The 26,751-nt window shown below is 35.4% G+C and overlaps 1 protein-coding gene across 2 annotated transcripts in view; it reads right to left on the bottom strand.

The window, feature by feature from the left end:
* Positions 1–22,565, bottom strand: part of LOC149795853 (uncharacterized) — a 65,842-nt gene extending 43,277 nt beyond the window's left edge. For both annotated transcript variants that reach the window (XM_089965774.1, XM_089965775.1), the window contains exons 1-7: positions 22,448–22,565; positions 16,316–16,373; positions 14,987–15,199; positions 12,387–12,632; positions 4,661–4,897; positions 2,692–2,832; positions 1,057–1,221 (exon numbers count right to left, since the gene is read on the bottom strand). In XM_089965774.1, the coding sequence (XP_089821900.1) occupies positions 1,057–1,221; positions 2,692–2,832; positions 4,661–4,897; positions 12,387–12,456 (613 nt within the window). In that variant the 5' untranslated portion in view covers positions 12,457–12,632; positions 14,987–15,199; positions 16,316–16,373; positions 22,448–22,565. The remainder of the gene's footprint in view (positions 1–1,056; positions 1,222–2,691; positions 2,833–4,660; positions 4,898–12,386; positions 12,633–14,986; positions 15,200–16,315; positions 16,374–22,447) is intronic.
* Positions 22,566–26,751: the final 4,186 nt, after the last annotated feature.

Genomic DNA, 26,751 nt, shown 5'->3' with positions numbered 1-26,751 from the left:
AAGCACTGGAACAAAATCTTAAGAAATCTGTCCAAATTTGCCCTATAAGTCCTTTTGTGCTCAATTACAGTGAATAAATGCTTTTAGACAAAAATTATGAAATTTTACAAACTAATTTCTGGAAAAGTAACTGAAAGGAGATATGTTTGAAAAGTAAACTCAGTTTCATAATTCAAATTTGCTTACAATACAGATCCTATGTTTTAGTTCAGTGTATAAGATCAAGTTACACAAGCATGCTTTGTTATAATATATACATTACACAACTATTAATGTGGAGACTTGTTTGATTGGCTGCCCTTTGACTACGTGAGATAAAAAGATAATATGTACAGCTGGGAACTCTTTAAATCAGCTCCAACCAGTAAAACTGATGGTCTAATTAAATTCTGTCACTACAAGACAAAGATACTGCCTGAAAACTGTCAACCCATCAGAATGCAAAAAGCCTTAACAACTCTTTATTGTTTGACATGTTTTCTTGATCAAGCTTTGTCTCTTATAAGCATTAATCTTAATGTGTAATCAAAATAATTACCAGCTACTTGTTTACTGGAAAATAGATTTTCATAGCTTTTTATGCTTTTGTACAATTTTTAAATAATTACATATTATATTTAAATTATGCTAAACATGTGGCAAATTTATTTTGTTTTCAGTTCAAGAAGCATTTACATTGCCAATGATAGTTAGATGGAATACACTGTCACATGAATCAGCACATTAATTGCCTGTGCAAGTTTTTTTTAATGGTATGAATTGTTTACACTTTTTAAAATTATTTTTGAAGTAAATAATTAATTGTGGGTAAGAAGAAACATCTTAAGCTTTTAGGAAAAATGTGCATTATAAAGGTAAGAAAAGAGTTATTTGTACACAATTACAGAATTTATAAATAGTTCTGATTATTATGGATTGACACTGCATGAGGAATCCGAGGGTATGAAAAATAGAAGAGAATATGATAACTAATATAGCCTGTCTAAATCAAACAGCCATAACTTATGACGGTTGGAGTCAGCTATTGCAATAAACAGAAAGAAATCAGTAGTTTACCATCATCTTCTTGCCATTTTGGAGTTTCAACAAAGTCACATCCTACATCAGGGTTGCTGGAATTACTGCTAGGAGTCTTAGCTTTCAATGGCATTTCAACAAAGTCACATCCTATCTTAGGGTTACTGGAAATACTGCTAGACATCACAGCTTTCAAAAGGTTTTCTGAAAATTTCATAAAAGCATAGCTTTATGATTTCCAGTTTATAACTAAAGCAAACTATACCAGAGGTGTGTCATGTATATTTGATATTATGTAGTTGAGTAAAATTCTTCACTAGACTATCATTTCAAATGAAATGGCCTCTTTGAAAAAACATCTCACACATAACATGCAGAGTATCAATTCATTTCCATGCAAGACAAACAATTCACATTAAATTATATTAAGCAATAAGCAGAAAAGGCTTTTTTCTGGTCTTCAAGTTTGTGGATATTATGTTTACTTAAGCTACAACACAGCTGTTATACTGAAAACGTCTTTTGCAAAACTAAGTACTTAAAATCTGTTTCTTAGTTGAAAATTGCATACAAACTATCTTTTTAAATTTTAATTCAATTCTTGAAACAAATGTTCTGATGAAGGTTCGTCTCATTTCTTTTGATCAATGAGATACATGGGGCGCCACTTCCAACGTCTTTCTAACAGCAGTTCTCCTGACACTGCAATGCATCATAGCCTATGACGCTTCTTGTAATGGCATAATTATCCATTGGTAATGTTTTCAAAAAAGTTCTTGCATTGGTGTCCTATGTTCCATTTGCCACATATTGTGCCTTGAAGGATGAAGATTCAGTGACATGACCAAACCAGCAGAGTTTTCTCTTTTTCATGATTGTTAGGAAGTCATCAATGTTGCCAATGGCTGACTTGATGGTTGCTGTGCATTTCTTTGTTTGTTCTGCCTATAGCATAGCATTTCAAGAACTCTATTCTTATTTCGGTATCTTTGTTTGAAGCCTATGTTTTGCAGACATGTCTTCTTCTGCTCAGGGTTTCCTATACTTCCATGTTTCACAGCCATGACTTACCCTGGAGAGGGTTTCAGACTGTTTAGGAACACTTTCAATGCTGCCTTTGCTGGATGGCTTATTAGACTAATGGTTTGATAGTATGAACAGAGTTGGAAGGTACCCTTCATTGGCAGAATTATCATGTGGGAGTGAGCCCATGACTTTAGCCATTTCCTGACTTCATGACTTTCCTGCATATTTCTGCTACCAAGTCACTCATGGCATTACATCCTGCTCTCATGAGTTCTGCAGCAAAGCTGTCTGTGCATGTTGCCTTGAATGACTTGATTAATCCCTCAACGTCTCCTCTATAGATGGAGAAGTTGTTATATATCAGTGTAAAGTAGGGTATACTGGGCACTCTTGGGTCCCCTTTTGGTACACAGGTGAACAGTAATGCAGTTTTCAGTCCCTCTCTTCAAGACATGCCTTGTTCCCTTAGATGGTTTCCTGCCTCTTCCTGGATCACAGACACATTTAGTTGTTGCTCCTCATAAGTGTCTTGATCATCTGGAAGTTTTATTTACTGTCATTTGCATATTAAAATAGAATTGTTTTACAATTATCATCCTTTATGCAATTTTTCCAATATTTCAAGCATCAATTAAAGAGAGGACATACCTTTTAACTCTGGCTTGGACATTTGAAGAAAGGGATCCAATCTATTTCTTGAAGATCTTCTCCCCAGACACTCATGGTGGAGATGAACTTCAATATCAGTACCATCAATCTTGTGTTGCTGACATAACACAGTGTCAATAACTAAAAATAGTTTGAAACCCCCGTGAACCATCTGATAAATGATGATGAAAGCATTCTTGTACAAGAAATTATATTCAGCATTAGGTCTTTGCAGGAAGTTTTCTTTTATTTTACATAAAGATCAAAACAAATCTACAATGTTACAAAAGTTTTAAGAAGAAAATAGTTCATTTGAATGTTTGGTTCCAGCTATGAGGCATGCAAGACACCCCCGCCTCCAGCGAGCAATGTGTCTTCTCTACATTTACACATAAAATGTTTTGCAAAATATATTCAAATACTTTTCTATAAAAAATGACACTGTTGCAAATATGGATTCTAACCCTTCATGGTCCATGTGAGATACTAAAACATGTCCCTCTTGCACACAGTCAAGGTAAAGGAGACTAACAATATCAATTTGAAAGTAAATCTTCCAAATGGTAAAGGAAACAAATGTGAAAAGCAGGTGTTTAGCGGGGTATTTGAGAGCCAGAGAAATGATATCTTGACATCTTGATCATATTCTTTAAAGAAAACTGGTATGAAGTTTCACCCACTGCCAGTCTGAGGAGATGGAAATAAAGTTCTGCATGGTGTATTGTAACTAACTATACAGCTTTCCCTCAACAATTCACAAATCAGGGTACTGTAAACATACCACAGCATAAGTGAGGGCTTGAGTTACCATGGGACCTCTGATAAATTAAAATAGTGATGACCATCTATTGGGGGGATGGTGGTAATAATTTGAATACTCATTTTATGATTACACTGGAAATAACTGTCCATAAATAGTATTTCCTAAAAAAGTAGTTCACTTTCCTGTATAAATCACAATATTTTCAAGGTATTAACAAATCTTTAAAAATGTAACATTCCACGATGTTCCAACACACATTACACAAGTATCAGCAATAATACTGTGTATTACAATCAAAATATCTAAAACAGAGTTTGATTGCACAATTGACTCTACCTGTGTCTGTGATTGCACGATTGACTCTACCTGTATCTGTGATTGCACAATTGACTCTACCTGTGTCTGTGATTGCACAATTGACTCTACCTGTATCTGTGATTGCAAGCTGTTACCCATCATCCCTTTAAACTGTTTGTTCTTGATTTGGTACAAAGATATTATGAACATTCTAACAAAGCAGGTCAACTTTTAACTGATTTTAATAATGTAACAAACATTTAAGCAAAGTCATCAAAATACAGTTGGCACTTAATACTGTTCTTTCACACACATTTGTGGACCTTACTATAACAGTCAATTAATACTTTTCAGGTCTGAATACAAGAGGACATACATATATCACATTTTATGATGATTACATTGAAAATTAATTTTTAAAAAAAAATTAAACACGAATTTCAATTGACAAGAATTATTGAACTACTATTTATTTCTTAAAGTATTGTCACCATTCAGCATTAACTCACATTTTTATCGATACATTTTTCTCCATATGTTGTTCCTTACAACATACTGATAATTGTTTTAAAGAACATTCAACAAAATACATGACTTCTTATTAAAAGTTGAGAATTTTATGATGTTTATTCAAATTTCTGTGCACTAATCACTGTTTTCAATGATAAAATGATATATATATATATATATATATATATATATATATATATATATATATACACATCAATGTTTAATTTGGTATTGTTGATCACCATGTTATTCATGTTCAGCAAAAAGGGGCCTATTTGGGGTATATTTATAAGAAAAATGGTTTCCACACCTGCCCTCAAATTATAATAGTGGGTTTATGAGACATGGTAAAACTGGGGAGCAGCTTACTGTGTAAAATTGAGCCACGGATAATCATACCATTATGATCCTCAAAATAAACTAGGCAGTATCCCTCCTCTGTTTTCATCTCCACCCTCTCAACATCTCCTCCACCACTTCTTCTCTTGTTCTCAAAGTAAAACAGGATGACATCGTGTGAAGCAGAAAACTTTAAGTCCTTCACAAAGATGCAATTGGAAATGGCAACCTTTGTAACCTGAAGGAAAGTGCCTTGTAGCCTTCTTGTATTGCAACCTTTTCTGAGTGCTGCAAAATCTGAAAGATATTTAACACTCTTAATAAAAGATTAAACTGAGATTCTATTTTTGATTTGCCTTATCACTGACATACATTCAGTAGAAATAAACCCCAATGGTTACCTTTCATAGAATGCATTTTTACAACACCTGCATAGATAATTATAGTGGTCTTCCAATCAATCCAGAATTTTTTTCTTTTCTTATAAAGACATTTTGCTGCTTGCAAGCATTTTTGTAACAGATACATTTATGAAACTAGTATATCAAAATAGAAGAACACTTGATTTTCAGTGATACAGGCCACCAGCACAGAATAAATACTTAGTATAGAAAAAGACATATATGAGGTGAGCATAACAATGACAAATACAGTATGTGTGGGTATTAACATTTTCCTAATAGTTTTTCCTTTTTACATGCTAAAGAATATGATTTATTTTCTCCATTATTACATCCCAAGGCATAAAAAATATCTCTTTATGTGAGTTCAAATACCGAAATAGAAGTAGATACATTGTACAAATGTATATAAATATTTCACGACTACAAATGAAATGATACCATTTCCACAATGTTAAGACCACAACATGGACATTTCACATTTTGATTTCTCCAAACATCCTGAATTAATTATAAAATCAAGCTGGTCTTCTCTCAATTTACAGTATAATATATTCTTAAATATAAATGTGTATAAATAACGCAAATAATCTTCAACACATAATTTGTCTTTAATTTTTTTTATATAGTCTCACTCTGTCATTGCTGTTAATCTTTTGGCATAGCTATTCCAGGAAGAATATACCCTGACCATAGGACGAATATGTCAACCTCCCATTAGGGTGAATCAGAACATTCCAGAACACTGGAACACTCTTTTGGAAAACCCTGTACACACTGATTATGCATGGTTTCTGAGAAAGCAGTCGAACTTAGTGGGACATCAGTGTGGGGCTGGAAGAGCGAATATGGCAAATAGCAACAGTTAAGTATTATATCATTAAAATTAATTTTATGCCCCCCCCAACCCCCCCCCCCACTACATCTGAATATTAGTAATACCGTACATATTGCTATTTAATAGCTGAATTGGTCAGTATGGTCGGAGGCTAGATGATCCCACAACTGGTGAATAAAAAACAGACACAAATACTCACCCTCATCAAAAGCAGGAGACTGCTAAGGGATGTAATCCACATGAGTCACTTTCTGAGTGACCTTGATTAAATCTAGAGAGAAAATGTCTTAACTTTGGTCTGTCAACAATTGATAGTAAAAGGAGGAAAAGGTAGTGTGAGTACCAAAATGTTGTTTCAATTGCATAGACCCAAAAGGCAGGAATGGCTTGAACCTCATGGGCTTTTATTTTCATGAAACACAGGTTCCTATAAGTAAGGGACTTGTAAACTTTCTTGATACTTAATTACTGTCCAGGCTAAAATATAAGTTGAAATTTTAATTGAGAGGAAAAGATGCTTAGTACACTTCCTTCTCCCTTTAGAGGCTGCTAAGCAAAAACACTGATCATTACCTGAACATCAACATCTATGTTGATGATCTCCAGCACAGATACAGCTAAGACTGTAGATCTCAATCATGGGTGGAAGAACCAATGGAAACTGGTATTTTCCTAAACAAAAAACTGGTTGACAAGGAGAGATACTCGCCCATAATGCCCACTGAACCTAATACAGCTCAGTTCTACGGACAGGACATTAAGCTCACTCCTTCATCTCACAGATACTAAGGCGAGCAAGAAATCTGTTCTTAGAGTAAGGTAAGGTTCTCCCAAAGATTCACAGGGAGGTTTAAGAGATCACAAGACACAAGAAAGATTCCATTTAGGTATTAGAGAAAGGGACACTGAGCTTTGCAGTTCAAAATACCTCATCAGGTCTGCTAAGTGAGAATCTGACCCAATGGCAAGACCCTTAGAAAAAATGTGAGTGTTGGAAAGGGCTGCTTGATAGACACCTAATAAACTGATCTTTGTTTTTCATCAAACAGGAAGAGGTACATCTAGTACTGACCATTTTCTACTACACCAATCACAAAACGTCTTCATATGGCATATTACACCTTACACCTTTGATTTTGCCTGGACTGAACGATTCAATTGGCAACTTTGATAGAAAACATTTCTTTGCAGAGAGATCATTTGAGATGAGCCAAGAATGAAGGTGGATAATCTGATGGCTGTTGTGTAGGACAGAACCCTTGTCCTGCAACAGGAGGTCCTCTGAGGTACTGTGCTGCAGGTGGTCCACCAGCAGATAAAAAAAAACACTGAACCGTGATCACTGGGGCCACAGAGGTGCAATCAAAATGAGCGAAACCAGTGAACTGCCTGTCTTTGTTTAGGACCTTTGGGATCATCCAGAAAGATGGGAAGGCAAGCAAATAGAGATGCTTTTGTAAAGATACATTTCCAGAGTCTTTCCAGGATGAAATTTATTTTTTCAAGGTTCACATTTGACCATAGCTGAATGGAACTAATGAAAACTATAATATATACAGCATGCATTTTTAAAATAAAAAAACTTTGTCCATTTCAAGACTCATCAAAACATCTGAGTCAGAAATGATGATCATTCACAAAACAGCAAAATGTACAAAAACAAGTTTCACTACTTTATAGTCATATAAAAAGGCATGTAAAGTTAATTCAATTTACAGATTTTTCCCCTCCCTCTTTTTTTCCCCCTACTTTGTAAGATGATGTAGGTCAACAGTCCACAGTCGTGACCACACTAACATGTGGCCAATGTGGAGCAATCAATGGCTGCATGTAGGGAATGGGCTGATCACTTTCCGGCAGTCAAACCCCTCTCATCCCATAGGAATTAAGAGGATAATATGGAACGGGGAATGCTGATTCAATCCCCATCCCTAATATGGCATCTATAAACCAAGTCCCCATCCCCTACTGGATGAAACAGCGGTCTGGAGAGAAGGAGACTCGACCTGTTCCCTATCCTGATAGAATAAGGGGCTCAAGGACAAGTGAGTGAAGACTGGTCACCAGTTATCGGGCAAAGACTCATAAGGCAACTCAGATCAATAAAATGACTTTCCCCAAAACTTACAGGCTTGGATTTGAACTTGTCCCTTATAACTGCCAACAATGAGTCCCAAGAACTGAAAAGGTGCTGCTCCTACCTTATGAATGGATACCACTCACTTTCAGGCCATACCAAGCTTCAGGAAGGTAGCAGGTGCTGCTCCCCCTTCACTGAGGAGGCACAAAGCACTCTCTGCCTTTCTGGAAAAGAGAATGTCTGCTGCTTCCTCTGCAGGCGCAACTCACTCTCTGCCCTCAAAGAATGTGAGAGTACTACCCATCTGTCACAAGATGAAGCCGGGTTGGGACTGGATATGGGAAGACACCAAAAGCAACTGCATTTATAAGATGTTTAGTTATAAATGCAAATTAAATATTAACAAAATCTGACACCATTATAAACAAAGAGATAAGGAAAATTATAAAGTTCCTAAATGGAACTATCAACAACAACAATTAACTCAACGAGAAATAACTCAAACATGAATTTAACAAATGGAATTTAAAAAACAATCGTGAATTAAGTCCTATCACTGATCAACAAAATAAAAGTATATGATCTACACCCCAATACAGACAAACTTGAATGTATCATTCATATGACAATATTGAAATGCATATAAATATGAATGTATCGTTCATATAACGATATTGAAATGCATGTAAATTTGCTCAGATAGCAATAGTGAAAATAACAACATGGAATACAATATATATAACTATCTTGGTGCCCATTTGACGTCCAAGATGTAACTCCCATTCCACTTGGTCTAGTCAATGGCCATGCACGGTCCGCCCCTCTCAGTCTGTTGAAGGATCCCTCGAGAGTCCTTACATTTAACACAGACACGATGGTTATGAAATCTTGGTCCCTCACATCAAGAAAACCAGTACACTCTTTCGATCCAACGTCACCATAACAGCGTATATGTCACACAAAACCACACAGAGTTCTGTGACTCCACATCATACCATGTATAAGACATGGCAGGCATGTATAAGGCAGCTCTACAGCTGGTGACTCCACAATAAACCATATACAAGGCATGGCATAAGGCAGCTCTACAGCTGGAGATTTGTTCCCGTAAAGGGGTAAGCTTTCTGACAAGACTCGTCGTAATGTAATTTGGTTATAGAGAATTTGCTCTATATGTACACTAGCTGTGACAGATATGCCCAGCTAGGTACTTAGGTTTTCCCGCTGCAGGCAATTCGCACATGCAGCATGGTCTGAGTTTCGCTCAGTATTTCGAAATAACTAGAGCCAAAAAAAATACCACCTCGGGTGACACTGTATCTGGCAACGAAACCAGAGTACATATACATATTGATATAACTCATACACAATTCTGTGACACCATCCTTAATTGGAGGAAGCAACACACTCTTCACACAATCATAACCTCCCTTGACAGGACACCCATTAACAATAGGTGTCTTCTCTGAGGAATCGAGAGACTTGGATTTCCCCATGCTTTATATGTGTGTCTCTCATCTTGTCTGACCAATGGCTAAAAGGTGATAATGATCAGTCCTTTCACAGTGTGTGCAGGATAAACAAGTCTGGTTTGTGTCCCAGATAGATCTCCTGTGACCATGCCTATCCATACACTGCTTAGAAATAGTTGCTGTTTCTTGTTCTGAAAATATGAAAAGAAGATTCTTTTTTAAAAATATATGTACCAACAGGATACACAAAGTAATGCATGGACTAGGTCTAAGCTAATACTAAAAAAACTTTGGTGAGAATGGTGAGAAGTAACTTTGCTTGGGTTGTTTTCAAAAAATTCACTGCTAAAAAGGAAGCAATGCTAAGCTCAGAAAAGAAAATTTCAAAATAAACAAGTCAACCAGGCTCAGAAAAGCTAGGGACTATAAAAATAACCAAAACACCATTAAGTTACAATGCTAACAATAAAGAAATTTTTTTTTTTAAGAAAGGCTATCCAAACCTGAGTTTGATAACTGACCATAACATAAATAAACTTCAAGTGGTGTGCAACCTTCTTATCACATATAAATATTACAACACAATAAACAATATAGGCAAGATGAGTTCAATGAATCATAAGAAACAATTAAATGGATAAATGCTGGTTAGAAGACTGCAGCTATGCAAGGAAAGCAAAATATAACCAAATACCTACCATTAGCTTGTTAAAAAGAGCACATTTCAATTGTTTCTTTAAACACTAATTCCCTATGGAGATTGCTTCAATGGCCTAAGTGGCTAGATACTCTGCCTCAGATGCAGGAGGTTGTGGGTTCAAACCCCATCTGAGTCATACCAAAGACTTATAAAATGGTAATAGCAACTGCCTCACTTAACGCTCAGCATTAAGAGGTTAGTGCTAGACTGGTCAGCCTGGTGTCAGAATAATGTGACTGGGTGGGACATGATGCTACATGTCTGCAGCATGATGTTCCAGTGCACGACATCACTCTAAAGTTCCACACTGCAGACATCATAGTGATTTGACTGGAAAATTGTTAAAGCTACATTAAAAATCCAAATCACACTCACACACAATTCCCTGTGGAGACATACAAAAAAATTAACAAAATATCAATTTATACATTACAAGTGTGGAACAAATGCAAAATTCTCTAGGAATGTGTCATCTGAGATGATTAACTTGTCTTGTCATACATCTTTCACAGCATGTGGCAAACTTTTTTAATGATGAGATCATAAACGAAATTTGTGAGTAACAGATGTTCATTATTTATATCTTGTTTGCTATTTGATGAAACAATATCTATAATTTGTGAGTAAAAATGCAGCGAACTCATACATTCAATATTATATTTCTGTATACACATGCGCTATCTCTCTCAAACACACTGTCATCAGGTCAAGTTCAATAGACCTTAAAATGCTAACATTGGCAACAAAACAAGTGCCAATAACATGTAACAGCACCCTCTATGGAAAACCTCCGATATTTGACAAATTGGGAAATTAAAGGCTGATTTCATCAAAACTAGTAGGCTAAATGTACCCAGTTTGTACAAATGTATACACTATAAAATGAACATTATACATACATTATAAAATGAACTCTTTTATTTAACAAAAATTATTATAGATTTACCCCATACTTGACTTTAACTATTTAAGTGTAAATTTCATCAGCTGATAACACCAGTATTTGCACCTTCATGAAATGCACACATTAAATTTAAGCAGACCACCTGGTCTTCCAATGGAACAAAACAAACAAAAAGCAGAAGTAAACCTGAAGGACATATCCATTTGACCTACCAAAGGAATACTGCAAGATGCCTGATCCACTAAGAAAAAGGTAATTCAGTGTGTTCATCACACTTGCATAGTATGGCAGAATTTTCTCACTCGCATAAACCAGGAGCACTGCATCCATGCTGCTACAACTATTTATCAAATCCAAAAAATAAATCAAAATCAAAAGGTCACAAAGGTCAATCTCATTGTAAAACTGCAAGTACTTTCTCTGATACCCATGAAGAAGACAAGTGAAATTGTAAACATAAATTTCAATTACTGACCAAAATGTAAATCTGTGGCCAAGATTAATCATATACCTATCATATACCTACCCTAATCTTTATTGCTGTTTAAATTTAAAGCATTTCAAATTAATGTGTTTTTGTTGCTACTGGTTTATCACCATTTTTTAGCACATCATAAGTAATACCTGGCAGCCAGTATATATGGTCGTGGGAGAACCCAGGAATGCCCTGGGAAGAACCATCCACCCATGGGAAGCAATTGACAAGTTTTCTCAGTCCCACATCAGCCAAAAAACTAGACACTCGAATCCATAAGGACAGATGTAAGATGTCAGTGATCTGTACAGGCAAGCATCTTATAATGCTAGACTAACCAGGCCCCAAACTAATGTGCAATGAAAAGCAATCATTGATGTGTGATAGAAAAAATCTATAATTAACATGTGGATGTGGAAAAGTGCATGTAGAAAAGGGGGTGGAGCAAAAAGTATTTATGCATTTAAGAAATCTTAAATGCAAATATGACATCAAACTTTTCACTACAAATTGCAAAAAAACTATAAACACAAACGAGTCACTTTCTGTTTTTAGTTAGGTAGAATGTGAATAAAACTTCAACAATGAATTTAATCAGAAAGACTTTAACACTGTCCTCAATCTTTGGTGCAAATGGAATCACAAGCACATAAATGAAAGCCAGAGTAATCATTTTGTCAAGCTTTGACCAAGGTGTGTTTCACAAAAAATGTATAAAAGATAACCAACATGTTTAGGCATATGTTTCCTAATGCATGCCAGTGAAATTTAAAAGCATATAATTGCTTTATGAGCCAAAAACAAAACCTTCAGCACATAAATAGACACATTCAGAATTTTTTTATTTGACCGATCAGTGCATTTATTTAATTTGTCTACGCATAATCTGAAGTTAAGAATTATAAAACATAATTACCAATACAATTTGAGAAAGTTACAACAACTTTCCCCTCCTCTTTTCCATACAGGAATTCTGTGACTTTCATTCCTGTCTCTGTCTCCAGGAAGTTAGTCAACTGTTCCTCTGTTACGGCACTATTCAACCTCTGGACCAGGACTCTGTTTTCATAGCAGGCCTTCTGTGGTGGAGGACAAAATACTGTCACAGACAATGTCTGACCTGCCACCTGGTGGGGACTGTGGGAAACTACCCTCTGGACAACTGACACAGAAAAGTAAAAAGGTTACTCCATTCATTACCAAATAACAATAAAGTAATTGTGACTGACCAGTGCATCTTGATTTCAAATGCTTGATTCACTTTTAATTAAGGTTTCACAAGCACATATTTAACCCTTCTACATTTTGCAACTAAATAAATGTGCATCTAACTAAATAGTGCATTGATTAATCTCGTCATTTTTTCAATAAAATCTCTTGTCCTTAGTTTTTTTTAAAAGTTACATATGATGATTAGCAAATGAATGATGTCACTCATCTGCTGCATGCTAATAGCAATTCTAAAACAAAAAATAACATAAATAACAAAATAAAAAATGTACAGCCATGTATATAATCCATTTGAAATCTAATCATGTCCAAAACAAACACATTCTAATCAAAATAGAATAAGCACTGTTCAATCACATGTGAAAAATGTTGTGATTTTATGTCATTTGACACCTGATCATTCTTGATTTTTTTCAAAGCCTGTGTGTTACAACTCTGTGGATTTAAAGCCTTGGAAAAACTGAAGAAACTAAGTATACAGAGCACTGTGTAAGTCTGAACCCTCTGATAATTCTTTTCTTTTAAGTCCAGCATTTGCATCTAATTTAGTGATCATATTATTACTTTTTTCCTCATCTTTTCTCCAACCATGCAAAGTTGACTCAGCCACACCTAACTCCACTACAAATTTTTTTTTTTGCACCTCATCAGGTTGAAGTTTCTTTAAACATCCATCTTAACCTTCACAGAATAAGCTTTCATTTTCTTTGACGTTTCCATCAGGAAATTAAATGTCTTCATTCACTATTTATCCAAATTATTTAAGTTAACAGTGATCTGTCTTAATTAACTCATAATTACTGATAATACTGAACTCACCTATACATCTAACTGATTTTGCAAAAATGTGACAATTTCTTTGCTTGGCCACATCCATAATTCAAATGACCATCTATCTTTAAATGCCACTTTCTCACTGGTGATTGAAAAATGCATTCTGGGCTGCATTGCAGCAGATCACAGAAAGTGGCAGCAAGTACAAAAAACATGTTCTCACTAATCCTTTCTGTGATCTGTTGCTATCAAGTTGTCAACAAACATGATTGATGATAAGCTGGTCATTGTTATGATCAGCAAGATAAAGGAAAATTGAACAGCTCTGTGTACTGTAAACATATACAATAGTTGGCAAGGGCCAAATACAACTGTGGATTATTAGAGACGTGGGTAATTTTGGGTGTGCAACAGCCTGTTAGGAATTTAATGTCTGACATGGCCCAAATATGACAGTGGCTACTTAGAGTCAAACAGTGACTGTACAAGCATGTTATTGTATTCTCAAAACCAAGTACAGTTTTGATGTAAAGGTTTCAGCTGACAGATGTTTAAAGTTTTTTCTCTCAGTATTTCATTAAATAATTGTCATAATTCTGGTTATAGGGGTTGAGAGTTTTATTACATTATATCCAAAATTGTGTAATAGTGAAGCACTTTATATTGACGGAGAGCTGTATACATTTTGAGCATCACATATTTACTACATCTGTAAATGTCCATATATTACAGCAGAGCAAGATTTTGTGTCACTGGCTTATTTATCATTTGTCCTTTTATGCTATTAACACAGGAAAATGTCAACTATACTGAAAAATAAAACCAGACCTTGTATAAACGGTGTATTAAAAAACTATGTCCCTCTCAACAACATTTTGGTGCACTGATCCTTAGATCAAACTATCCTACATTAAGTGCTGTTCTGTATAATCTAAACATGGATGATCAAAGCTGCTCTTTTTAAAGCTATAGTCTAAAACTGTTCTACTCAGAAGGACACAATAGTGTTATATGACTGGTTCAAATCTGGACCTGCCAACATCAACTTTGTTTTGACAGCTCTTCTTAGCAGCCAAGACATAACACATTTTCAGTGGATTTTTGTGCTCTAATACCCAGCCCATAAGATCATGCAAGTGACCAACAAATAAGAGGCCACAATGGGGACTGATGCATTGGAGAAGAACTGCCAGCGGGGACCATTGTTATGGAATTTAATTTAACAGTTATTGAATTGATAACAAGAATTTCTTAATATTCTTTTTGGACTTGTATAAAATGAATTTTAGAGATATGGAAACTATTGTTTTATGTTATCTATCAGTATTTAATAACTAAAATAAGTCTAATTTAAAAGTAAAGTCATGAAAAACATCCTATAAATACTGATTAAAATATGCTATTGCTGACTTTAGTATTTTAGGTATCTCATTAAATCTTTAACAGAATATTTTAAATTTTTGTCAAACAATTATTATAAATAGGCACCATCCAAGCTGTAATGAAGTGTACCTTCAGCCTCTTCAAATGTGATGTAAGCCACGTCATCTTTGATCTCAAACTCCTCTATATCACCTCCTCCTGATCATCGGGTATTCTCAAAATACATCTCCAGAACATCATGACTTGTGTCCAAAGAAAATCCTCTGACCTCCACAGTTTTTGAGCTGCCTCCAGCATCACCTGTCTTACCCTCACCTTCCAAAACGATTAATCCCTGAGTTGCTGAAATTATATAAAATACGCATGTGTTTATTTAACAGTTACTTCAGGTTAAGAACAATTCACTCTGAGCAGATATAAATAAAGCACCTGGAAAGAAATCAAATGGTGAAATTCCAAGAAAATAATGATGAGACTGACACCATTAACTGGTAAACAATAAACAAAGTTTATTTCTTGATTTGCAAAAGATGGCAGCAGAAAGGTCGTAATTTTGATGAAAGACCATTAATAGTACAGTTCTAAATATAAATGCTGCACAGACTTGCAAAAATTTTCATGTGGATATTGTTGTTTTTAACTTTCTATTAACTATAACATCTTCTTTCTACAAGGGGTTCTTGGTGGAATTTAGGGCCATGGGAAAATCATCTTGAGTATTGATAATTAAATTTATTTTGTCTACCATTCTTGTAAAGTATACTCAGTTTTAAACACACTGGTGACAGTCCAACACAAACTGTCTACCATTCTTGTAAAGTATGCTCAGTTTTAAACACACTGGTGACAGTCCAACACAAACTGTCTACCATTCTTGTAAAGTATGCTCAGTTTTAAACACACTGGTGACAGTCCAACACAAACTGTCTACCATTCTTGTAAAGTATACTCAGTTTTAAACACACTGGTGACAGTCCAACACAAACTGTCTACCATTCTTGTAAAGTATACTCAGTTTTAAACACACTGGTGACAGTCCAACACAAACTGTCTACCATTCTTGTAAAGTATACTCAGTTTTAAACACACTGGCGACAGTCCAACACAAACCGTCATTGAGAAATACAATACATATACCTGGTAAAACTTTCAAATGTGAAAATTTGTGATGCTGTATCAGCTTTTCTTCCTCATCCATGCAGCCATGCCTAACATATAACTTTATTCTATTTTCTATTTGCTAAATTTCCGTAAAATAGAATAAATATCCAAGGTGTGACTGTACATGATACAGAGGTTAATACTGAGGTTAATGTAAAGATCTTGCAATAAGAAAGAAGTTATTTTTGAGACTGTAAGGTCTTCATGTAAGAGAAAATATTTTAAGATGGTGCATTATTAGTAAGTAAACCAATTTTCCTATTTTTAATTAAAAGAGAAAATTAAACTAAATTTAACCTGTCTCTCCTTCTGCCATAGTCAGGTCTTCAACTTAAATTTCATAAGATTCTGGATTCTGGAAGGAGATGGAAAGAAGCATTAGACAATGATAAAGCTTTTAATGTTACTGTGACTACAACTCTGAAAATGGCAAGATTTCACAGTTCAGTTTATTGTTCCATTGATATATCTGATGTCCAACTAGCATCATTTCTTGACACTTAAATTAACATTCTTAAATTGATCAAATTTTGTTATCCAAGTTAGAGAAAATATCATTTGGAGATTTTGTTGTTTTACCAATAGAAGACGTATTTCATGGCACATAGGTATCATTAGAAAACATTTGACAAGCACAAATAATATAATGCCCTCTCTAAACTTTGGTGTAAATTGGTCAAGCAAATGTTCTTGAGAAGCTGAAAGTAATGATTATGAGAAAACACAGGGCCATGCTACAAGTCCACTTAAATTGATCCTACTGCGGATGACCTCCCACTCATCCTACATCACTGTCATATTTTTTGTGGAGGGAGGGGTGAATCTGTTAAATTAATGATAGAACTGATGGCATTGAAACAATGCAGCCCTTATTTATATACTGTATGTTTTTGGTTTAGATACTGATGTTCAGAGTGATTATATAACTTAAATGTTCAATTGTCTAAATATCTAAGGTTTGTGCGCTTCATTAAATCTCATCAGCAATCTGTGGTAGACAGGTGAGATTGGCAGGAGAGTCATTGGGCCAGGTGAGCTAAAAATTAACACTCAGTTCTTACCTCTAATAGATTGACGAATACATATACTTTATTAAGTCTTGAACAGCTATTTTGAAACTATATAAACTTTTACGATCCGCTAGGTAACCTTTTTTTCTTCTAAATATATCAACTGGCTGTCTAATTCACATTTTTGAATTTTCAAGTAATAAAAAAAAAAAACATGAAGAAAAATGTGAACATGGAACACAAATCACATCTAACTGACCTTGACGAAAAACTTACCAGATATGATCAGTCTGCTGATTTGTCCTAGCACACACACCCATTTTTGTTTTCTGCAATTGGATTGACTAACATGTGGATTATATATAGTATTCAAGACTGGCAGATGTCTGAATGGATGGTTAATGATGAAGTATTACATTCACTGTTGCTTTTGTAAGAAAAGGTAAAACTTCAACAAAATTTCAGATGCACTTCATAAAGTTGTAAACCATGATGCACAAGTTCGATCCATTTCAGGAATATGCAAGTAAAATACTCTAGTTGAAAACCATCATATTGATTCTACCACAGAGGGACAGATATGTCATTTTACCACTACTTTACAATATTATGTGAGAATAACAACTCATTACTTGAATATTCGACAAAAGAATATTGTTGTGAATATCTGCTGAACAAACAAGCCAATTATACAGAAGAATATGAAGAGGTCCCAATATCTCCCTACTTTTTGACCTCACCTAATCCCTTTAAAACCACTTACTGGTAGACTCTTTTTGATAACTCAGATAATATATGCTGGATGCTCACTTTCTACAAACAAAACAAAAGAAAAGTTCAATAAAAAAAGAGACTGTGTAGTGACAACTCACCTAATGAGACCTCCTTACATCCAAAATGAAAATTATACACATTTTTATGCAGACTTTGGTGTCCCAGGTAGCATTGCTGAAGGCCATGAACCTTGTCCCCATTGCTATCAAGATATTCCCCATTTCCTCAGATTTATCCACAAACATGGTTTGATAAAATTCATTCATACTTGATGTGTAATGGTAATGTGCATCAAATAAATCCCAAGTCATGACTTTTCACCATAAAATCAATGTTAAAGTGCTGACTATTGACTTGGGTATTGGAAAGTCTGAACTATATCCAACTGTACAATACAAATCAATATGTTCATTAGCTCAAAAGTACAAAAGTCACAATTCTCACTTTGACCTTGACTCAGTGGTGAGTTGAGACCGCTATTCACAATAAAGCTGAGATATTAAATAAAACCATACAGTACTATGCTTGATCAAAATCTATTTCATTTCTTAGAGTTTTGGTATTAATGAGCTTTTACTTTTTGCAAATTAATTAGTCCCAACTAAGCACCATTCAATGTCCTCGAGTGAAAACAGCATATTGATGTATGGTACATGTATTTACAGTCTATTCTGGAAGTGTATAGATAATAAAGCAATGTCACAGTGACCTAGTCCCAGTTGCGTGACACATGTCCATCTGATCATGTACTCTTTTTATATTGAGTTATTTTATGAAATGTAGCCAAATTTAAATTTTATATCAAATGGAATTATAATATTTCCATATAATAACACATTTTCAAAATAACTCTTTCACTCAGAATTACTGAGCAAATTTTGCTTGAAATATTTATACTTATTATTTTTAAAACCAATATTCAAAATAATGTCACTTTTCATCACATTATAGATTACAAATTTTAAAGTCTCTTGTTCCAAATGTATGACTCAAAGTTGAAGTGTTATCATAGTTCCTCTGTTCATTAAATTCTAGAAAAGAGAAAATTTTAAATAAAAGACTATTACCTAATTTAAATGTATAAAAAAATATTAGAGATAAATAAACTACTTCTTGTCTTTTTTCGCAAAAAAACTGGAAATAATCATGCAAAATGGGTTCATAAAATATACATTTCTTTCTCAGAATGTATTCCAACTATTTAATACTTCTGTATACAACTTAATGCAAATAATAGTCAAGTTAATTACTAATGAAACGTAAAGCAACATCCTGTTGGATATTAATTTGTGCAGCAAACTCTCAAACTGGTATGAGGAATAAAGCAAAAAAGATTGATAGTTTCTGATTTTTCAAGTTTATCCATTGGTAAAATCATGAACTTTAAAAACTTTTTTCATTATTTATGTTTAAAGTTATAACATTTTTCATTTTAAAATTTATCAACTTGTAAAATCATGAACTTTAAAAACTTTTTTCATTATTTATGTTTAAAGTTATAACATTTTTCATTTTAAAATTATCCTAATTGTTAAAGTTGTAAATTTGTAATTCAAAATGGAATTTCTTCACATCAAACAATGATGAAAACAGAAAATGGCGCACCAGTTGAAGTCACAACAATAGGCATAGTAATTTGCCAAGTCAAGAATGGCTTCAGAGAAAGTGCGGATTAAAAAGTATTTAATGTTAATGACAATAGCAACAGATTCTTAGAAGTTAAGTTTCTATTTCTAAAGCCAAAATGTCTATTTAAAAATTAATTTCTTTTTGAAGGTTAGTGTAGGAAAACCATTTCTTATGGATTGTGGCAAACTGTTTCATGAATTGATAAGTTAACCCATCACCTCATGCAAGCACCTTTTTATGCCTCTACTCCATTCACACGGAAAAGCCTTTTGACACCTGCTGTAAACATCAGCCATTTTAAGCCGGTTTTCTTTGTGCCACCTTCGGGGAAACCCCCTATTAGATACTACATTCATTTCTGCAAATGACAATTACGTCACATCACGTGGTCACTGATTATGCTCTGGTCTATATCTGCTATTTAAAGTAACTGGGTCATAATCTCCACTCTCCAAAATGGAGGTCGCGGATTTCATTCAGTACTTATAATGTTTTCACGATTAGAATCACAACTATGAAAGATTCAATAACTTAGGTAAAGGCTCTGATATTGATGTAGGCAGCGAATAGTTTTTATAAATTATCAAATTAAGATGACTTAGTGATGTAGATGCAGACAAAAAACTTGTAAATTTCGAGTATGAGAAATAGCAGCTACGATTGGTCACGCGGCCTCACTGACATGACAGTGAACGAGTTCTCTCAAGATTTTAAAGCACATAAAAAATTCTTCCATGAAAAATAACTACATAAGCTATAACAATCGGACTTTACTCTTAAATTTTTCAACACATAATAGATGTGTACCAAACATGTAAAATGGTTAAAATTGATGTTAAACGTAACATACATTACATTGCTTAACAGTTAACAGGCAGGCCTATGCATATGGAGTTGAATAGGTAACAGGTGTTCTATTTATAGTGCACTGCACTTTGTAACTATGCTCTATGAGGTAAAGGGTTAACAAAGAGGTTCTACACTGATACTGAATGATATTGTTCACGTTTTCAGATTATAAGGCACTGTGTTTCATGAACAGGGTGATAAATTATATAATCCTGAGACTGTATGTTTATAATTTTATAAAAGCTGCAGTGATTTTATTTTATTTCATTTTTCTGTGAGAGAAGGCCATCCAATTTTCAATATAAAGTGCTTCTCTGCAAACAAATGTTGGAGGTCCAGAAACAATCTGTAATCATGGAACAATTAACTTAAATAGGAAACATGGCAATCACTTTTAAACTTTATTAACTATTTCCACTTCCTGGTCAATGTAAACAATCTACACCCAGCAGTAATAGAATTGTTTTCATTTTTAGTGACTGATATCAAGAATGACAACTCTTCCAACACACTTATTGTGAAATGGGTCTATTGGTATGAAATTGCCTTGTTTCCTGTAAGCAGTTATAATGTAACCTTTACCAAGACCCAGTACTAGGGAACTAGTTTCCTATCTTGACAAGGTTTGGAAGTAGACCATTTGTTTCATAGGTAAAGAGGAATTTGAAAATAATTTCTTGTTTAAAAAATGCATAAGTAATAAAACGGTGTATGTGCGTAATTTAAATTTTTAACGTAGCTTTAACAATAAAAAGGTATAATAATCCATGCACAAATCAAAATATATTCTCACATCTTCGACTCTGTATTAATATGCAGCAAAAATGGAGAGTAGAAAGTTTAACGGTGATAGCAAACTCATTGTCCTCTGTTCCAAATTCAAGCAACCAGCCCACATCTTAGTAATATAGTCCAGATATCTACTTTAATGACTTTAACAGAACAACCAAACAATCAAAAGAAAAGGAATGAATCATATAGGCAATTCCTTGAATGCATAATGGTATCTTATGTGAAAAAAATAGAAAATTAACTTCCCAAGATAAAAATGACCAAGGTGAGCTCATGGTAAGCATAAATGACTACCACTGCTCCTGATGGAATGAATGTTACACAACTATTCACAATTTTTTCAGAGCTCTATTTAATTAATAATTAAAAGCTTTGTTGATTTTGATGCCACTATCTGTACACCTTATGTTCTTCATCTACTTGCCATTTTATATGTTATCTTCATAAGGATGACTGAACGGAAATGGAAACAACATGTGAGAAATGTAATTATTCATAACTGTAACATTATGATTATCTTGTGAGTGGGCATTAGAATATTGGATGATTTAACAGTTTCTTGTTACCTTGTAAAACAAATCAGCATATAATACATTGGGTTTTATGTTTCTTTTACAAAATACTGACAAGCAAGACAGCTAATCATCCAAACAAATATCTGAATAACTGTTTTCTCTTTGAATATAAAAAAGTTAGCTGATCATTCATTTTAGATCTACAGCATACACCCACCACCACAAACTATACACCCCCTCTTTCCTCGTTAATTGAGTCAACATCTAAATGCATCTTTAGCCATCTGTCATCATGTGGTGTTTTACTTGCTTTCATTCCTTAAAACATAATTGAATTAGCGTGTAGAAAAGTCTGGGCAGACCTGCACAACGATATCGAAAGTACATTGGTACTCGATAAAAAACGTTACATGTTTTCATCGATAATTCAGCTGACAGTTGTGCTGAAAAAACTAAAGTAAAGGAAAGGAAAGGAAATATGGTTTCAAGTGGGCACACACACACACACACACACTGACAGAATGTACGGAATTTACTCAACCACTTTATCGTACTGATTCTGTTTCAAGCTTAACTATTCTACAACACTAATACGATCTCTCAGTGGATTTTCTACCTACAGGGCCTTACCATCTTTCCTTGAAACAGTTGTTCTCCACAGTTTTGCTCTTTTTTGGGAGTGGGGGTGGATGTCTTTTAGACTGGTGGCACTACAGTACTGACAACCATTCAAGTCATCATCACGATCTAAAAACTTGTCTTTGCACACAGTATATTTCCTAGTAACGTGAAAATTGACTGACTCTTGTCCAAACGATCTTAAAGTCTTTGTGCAGCCATCAAACTAATTTCATATTTACCTGTTTGAATATCTGCTCTCTTCTCCACAAAGTGAAAGTAGACAATATCAATCGGAATACCTCGTGGGTGTTTCAGTATTTTCTCCAGCTTTTCCGATCATTGATGGAAATGCTCGATCATTGTGGGGGCGCTCTAGAGACTACATGCACAGTGGAGAGAATATTGCCATATTTATATTCAACTTTAACGTACTAAGGCTAAATTTTCTTTGGATATTGTAATTATGGAAATTGTACATGATGTAAGCACAGTTATCAAAAATGACTGCTCTCATGTGCTAAAAAAGATCCGCCTGAATTAGTCTAAAGTACCATATCTTTAGCAGTTACTAAAATAGGGAAAAGGACTATTGCCAGATAAACAATGCCAGTTTCTAAACGAGCAATAAATGAATTACAAAGTATATAAAATGTATTTTAAAGAAAGTTATCTGCTCATTTTTTGTACAATTTACCTCTGAAATGCAGGAAGAGAAGAAAACCAAGCGGAGCTAGCAGTTTGTTTATAAATGAACATCTAAAGTAAGCCAAGCTGTATGTTCTGTAAACCAAATTCCACTCATCACTCATATGCCAAAATAAAGGGAATTGAAAGTTATTTTTAAAAATACCTAATTTATATAAGTTGAACCAGTGAGGAAAACCACAGTGACTTGATTCCGGGGTAAACTAATATGTACACTCACCAATTAATTGGTGAGTGTACACATTAGTTTACCCTGAAATAAAGTGCATGTGAGGAAAACTTGGGAAACATCTTTTTCTTTAAAAAATATAACCCATCCAAAGTACGAAACCGTAGAACATTACCAACATGATTGTACACTGGGATATCGATCGGAATGACCGGTTAATGACTGACGGAAATGATTGGCAGGGCTAATAAAAAAAAATCAAAAAGAGTGACAGGACTCAGTCTGAATAAAATCAGATTGTAACAGTCCTATGTAGGACTGTGGAGATCTGATTTTATTCAAACTGTTGCAAGACCTGGTTCATCCGTGTACCCTGGGTCATCAGTGTTTTAATCCAGGTTACCCGGATGGATCTGATTAACATTTACCAACTAATGAAATAAGCTGGCATAATCATGACCGAGAGTCGAATCCATTATCCTGTTAGTCGTTCTTTCGGCCTCAATATTGCATTTCTCGACGTGGGATTGGAAAGACAAATAATCAGTAATATTGAACATATTTGTGTCACCATTTTGAAAACAATCCAAAATTTTAAGTCAGATTATTATTAAGGCTAATATAAAGAGAAATAGGACTGTACTAGTGCACTGTCCGTCATTAACCATGTCCATAGACTGAAACGCTACGACTACATGTCTAGGTGCGATGAAACGTTTTTGGGTAGTTATTTGCCGTGTTACTATTCAAGTGTGCCTTCCTATGAGCCTGTTCTACAGTCATCGCAGGGTCATTGTAGGCAGCACAATGTCAATTTCGACAACACAACTGTACCACCATCAAAGCTGACGTAATGCCAGATTGCATCGTTTCTATTGCCTGCTCGAAGTAATGTGATTGTGTTTTGGTTCTCTGCTAGATCCAGCTATGCGACTGAGAGGAATCGCACACCAAAACGATAATGAACGTGCATGAAGTTGTCCTCCATGCTGTAGATTTCCAATGTTGGAATTCGGATTGATGTCAATAAGTACGTCTTCAAAATCTATATCTGCGTTATATGCATGCTTTTGAGGTCGCCTGCGTGTATACTGTAGGTATATCGCATAGTCGGATCAATCCTAGTGAAACATCGAAGACTAGTCTACCAATGGCGTCCGGATAATTATTTTTTTTGGGGGGTGGGGGGTGGGGGTAGGGGCAAACATGTAGTGGTCAGCTATTAAGTTTTACACATATATGCCAAAACATGTTTAGAAGTGAAACCCAAGGAGAGAGGAATAGTGCCCCACCCCCCACCCCCACGCCCAGCCCGCCTTGCCTCTATGTGTGGGCGCCCATGTAACCAACGCACCTCGTGTTAACATTGAGATATCTGCTGATTAATTTTGCTTTGATTTTCTTTCCATCGACGAGATATCGAGCACTGCTGAACAATGCCATGAAAAATCAAACCTTGGTACCGAAGTAGGAATTGTTACCATTTCTACTATCATTACGTACAAGTTTTCCCTCGATTTCCGAGGAAAAAAAAGCAATCTGGAGAAAATAGCGAGATATGTTAAGCACTTATAATTCCTTTCGGTATTCTTGATCGGGGTACTTAACCGGGTACGGATGACACTGAAAATCTCAGACGCTTTGATATATCACACATATGCGCGTCTCTCTCAAACGCGATATCGTGTTCATCTTTGAATGGAGCCATCCTACAGTAATAGTTTTATTTGTACATTATCGATTTCGTCTGATACCATACCACTATAATTCGCTTCCCATTGCTACAGTTAAAATCATCGAATCGGTACTTACTTACGTCAATTTAATCAGGCGCTGTTCAACATCATTGTTTTTACTTTACTAACCGACACGTGTATTGTTGTCGTCGATGGCGATAAAACTCCTCGCGCAAGCACATACGCCTTTGGTTGTACTTGTGGAATCTGTGTTTGCAGTATTAATCATTGTTGTTGATCCCGGATCGAATGAAATGCATGCAGTTCCATAATTTTCAACCGGTCTACGGCATCACCCTTTGATGCCGTCAGCAACATTCACAATTGGTGCCGTGCGCAATGTCAGGCGCACGAACACTTTTGCGACTCCTGTGAACAATCACTGGATGACTCAAGAAGGTCATTTCCATAACATGTTGCATAAACGGGTTTTCTTGTGTTGATGACACGCACAGATCTTACACGTCCAGGTACGACTGTCATTGTATATATTAAAGATCATTTCAATCTCTAATGTACAGATTATTCCAGGGTCTTCCCGTGCAGGTCAAATATGTGTTCAACCTGGTGCAAGAGGAAAAAAATAAAGGTACGCCGTCGAGGATTTCTGCTTTGAAGATACATGGACGCTCCGTTAATAATCAAAAGCAAATCGCTAGGAGATACATTCGAAAAGAACGCATACGATATGCAACCTTGAGAGTGGCATCACACGTCAGATTAACCTTAATCGTCGAAAAGATCCTAACAGTGTCTGGCGCGATATGGTATACGGCCCCGCCAGATCCTATACGCCGAATTCGATATGACGCTTGGTGTTGTATTTACAACGACGCGCTGTAACACGCCATTTTTTTCGAGTAGCATATATAATGAAAAGCGTCCCAGAATCCATCATCTGTGGTATAGACACTGCAGATATATTCAATGAATTCATGCATCAACGCGCGGAACGTTTCTGTGTCCATGATGTGGTAGGCGATGAACCGCTGACAAAATGAGGTGATTTCATTGATGACTTCAAGTACGTCGTTGCCGGCGCGAACCGAGCCCATGAGCGTTACAACCTATCTACGAGTTCACAAACCTATTGCTGATCGCACGGTCCACCAAAGCCTTTTTGCAACAGGTTCACGTGTGCCCTCGCGTGAACAAAAGTTACATCTTTTCCTTCTTTCATATTCAGATTTATCTATTTTATCAACATCTCTTTACCTTATTCTATGTTTCTAGCCATACATTTATCATACGAGCTTGTAAAAGAACTCAAATCTCTACCTGTTGAAGTTGGCGTCCCAGTAACCTCTCTAAATCCTATTTTCGCAATTCACAGTCCTGGTCTTTTTTATATCACTTCGATGGCTCCATCGTATTTTGAGAGCGATGCTTTTCCGGTTGAGCGGTCTGTTAACAGCGATGTATCCGTGGAATTTGTAATAATCACCTTGCTTCTTCAGTAAAGAATTTAATTAGTGTTCGCATCTTTAACTTGTTCTAGCATGGTGTCAGGGAAATATTACCAGATGCTCCTCTAACGACTTCCGCGAGTGCACGGGTGCAATTTGAGACCCCATCAACTTTCATTCTTATTTCCACGATATCGCCTCCATCCGCGTCTAAGTATTCTTGAAATTTAACCGCGACGTCTGACAAGCATACGACGGTCGCCAGGCCTTCTTACGTGGTTTTGTCTGTCCTGAAAATATCGTGGAGGTGGAGTTTGCGACTTTCTTCACCACCTCGATGGTTTTGCGCGTGGGTTTCATCAACAGTGCAAACGTATGTTCGAAGTTAGCTGTAAAATCTTCCTCTGCAAAGTTATGCGACCGTAACATATCTTTGGCACATTCGCAGACATATATGTGATCGCAGAGAAGTTCTAATTGTTCGCTGACCATCTTCTTGCATCGGTCAGCAGTCTCTGCTATGGCTT

Source organism: Sinohyriopsis cumingii, chromosome 7 (genome assembly GCF_028554795.1).
Source record: "Sinohyriopsis cumingii isolate HCF-2022 chromosome 7, ASM2855479v2, whole genome shotgun sequence".
NCBI classification, from domain to species: Eukaryota; Metazoa; Mollusca; class Bivalvia; order Unionida; family Unionidae; genus Sinohyriopsis; species Sinohyriopsis cumingii.
Note: the sequence above shows the minus strand (reverse complement) of the source record. Positions and strands in the feature narration are given on the sequence as shown.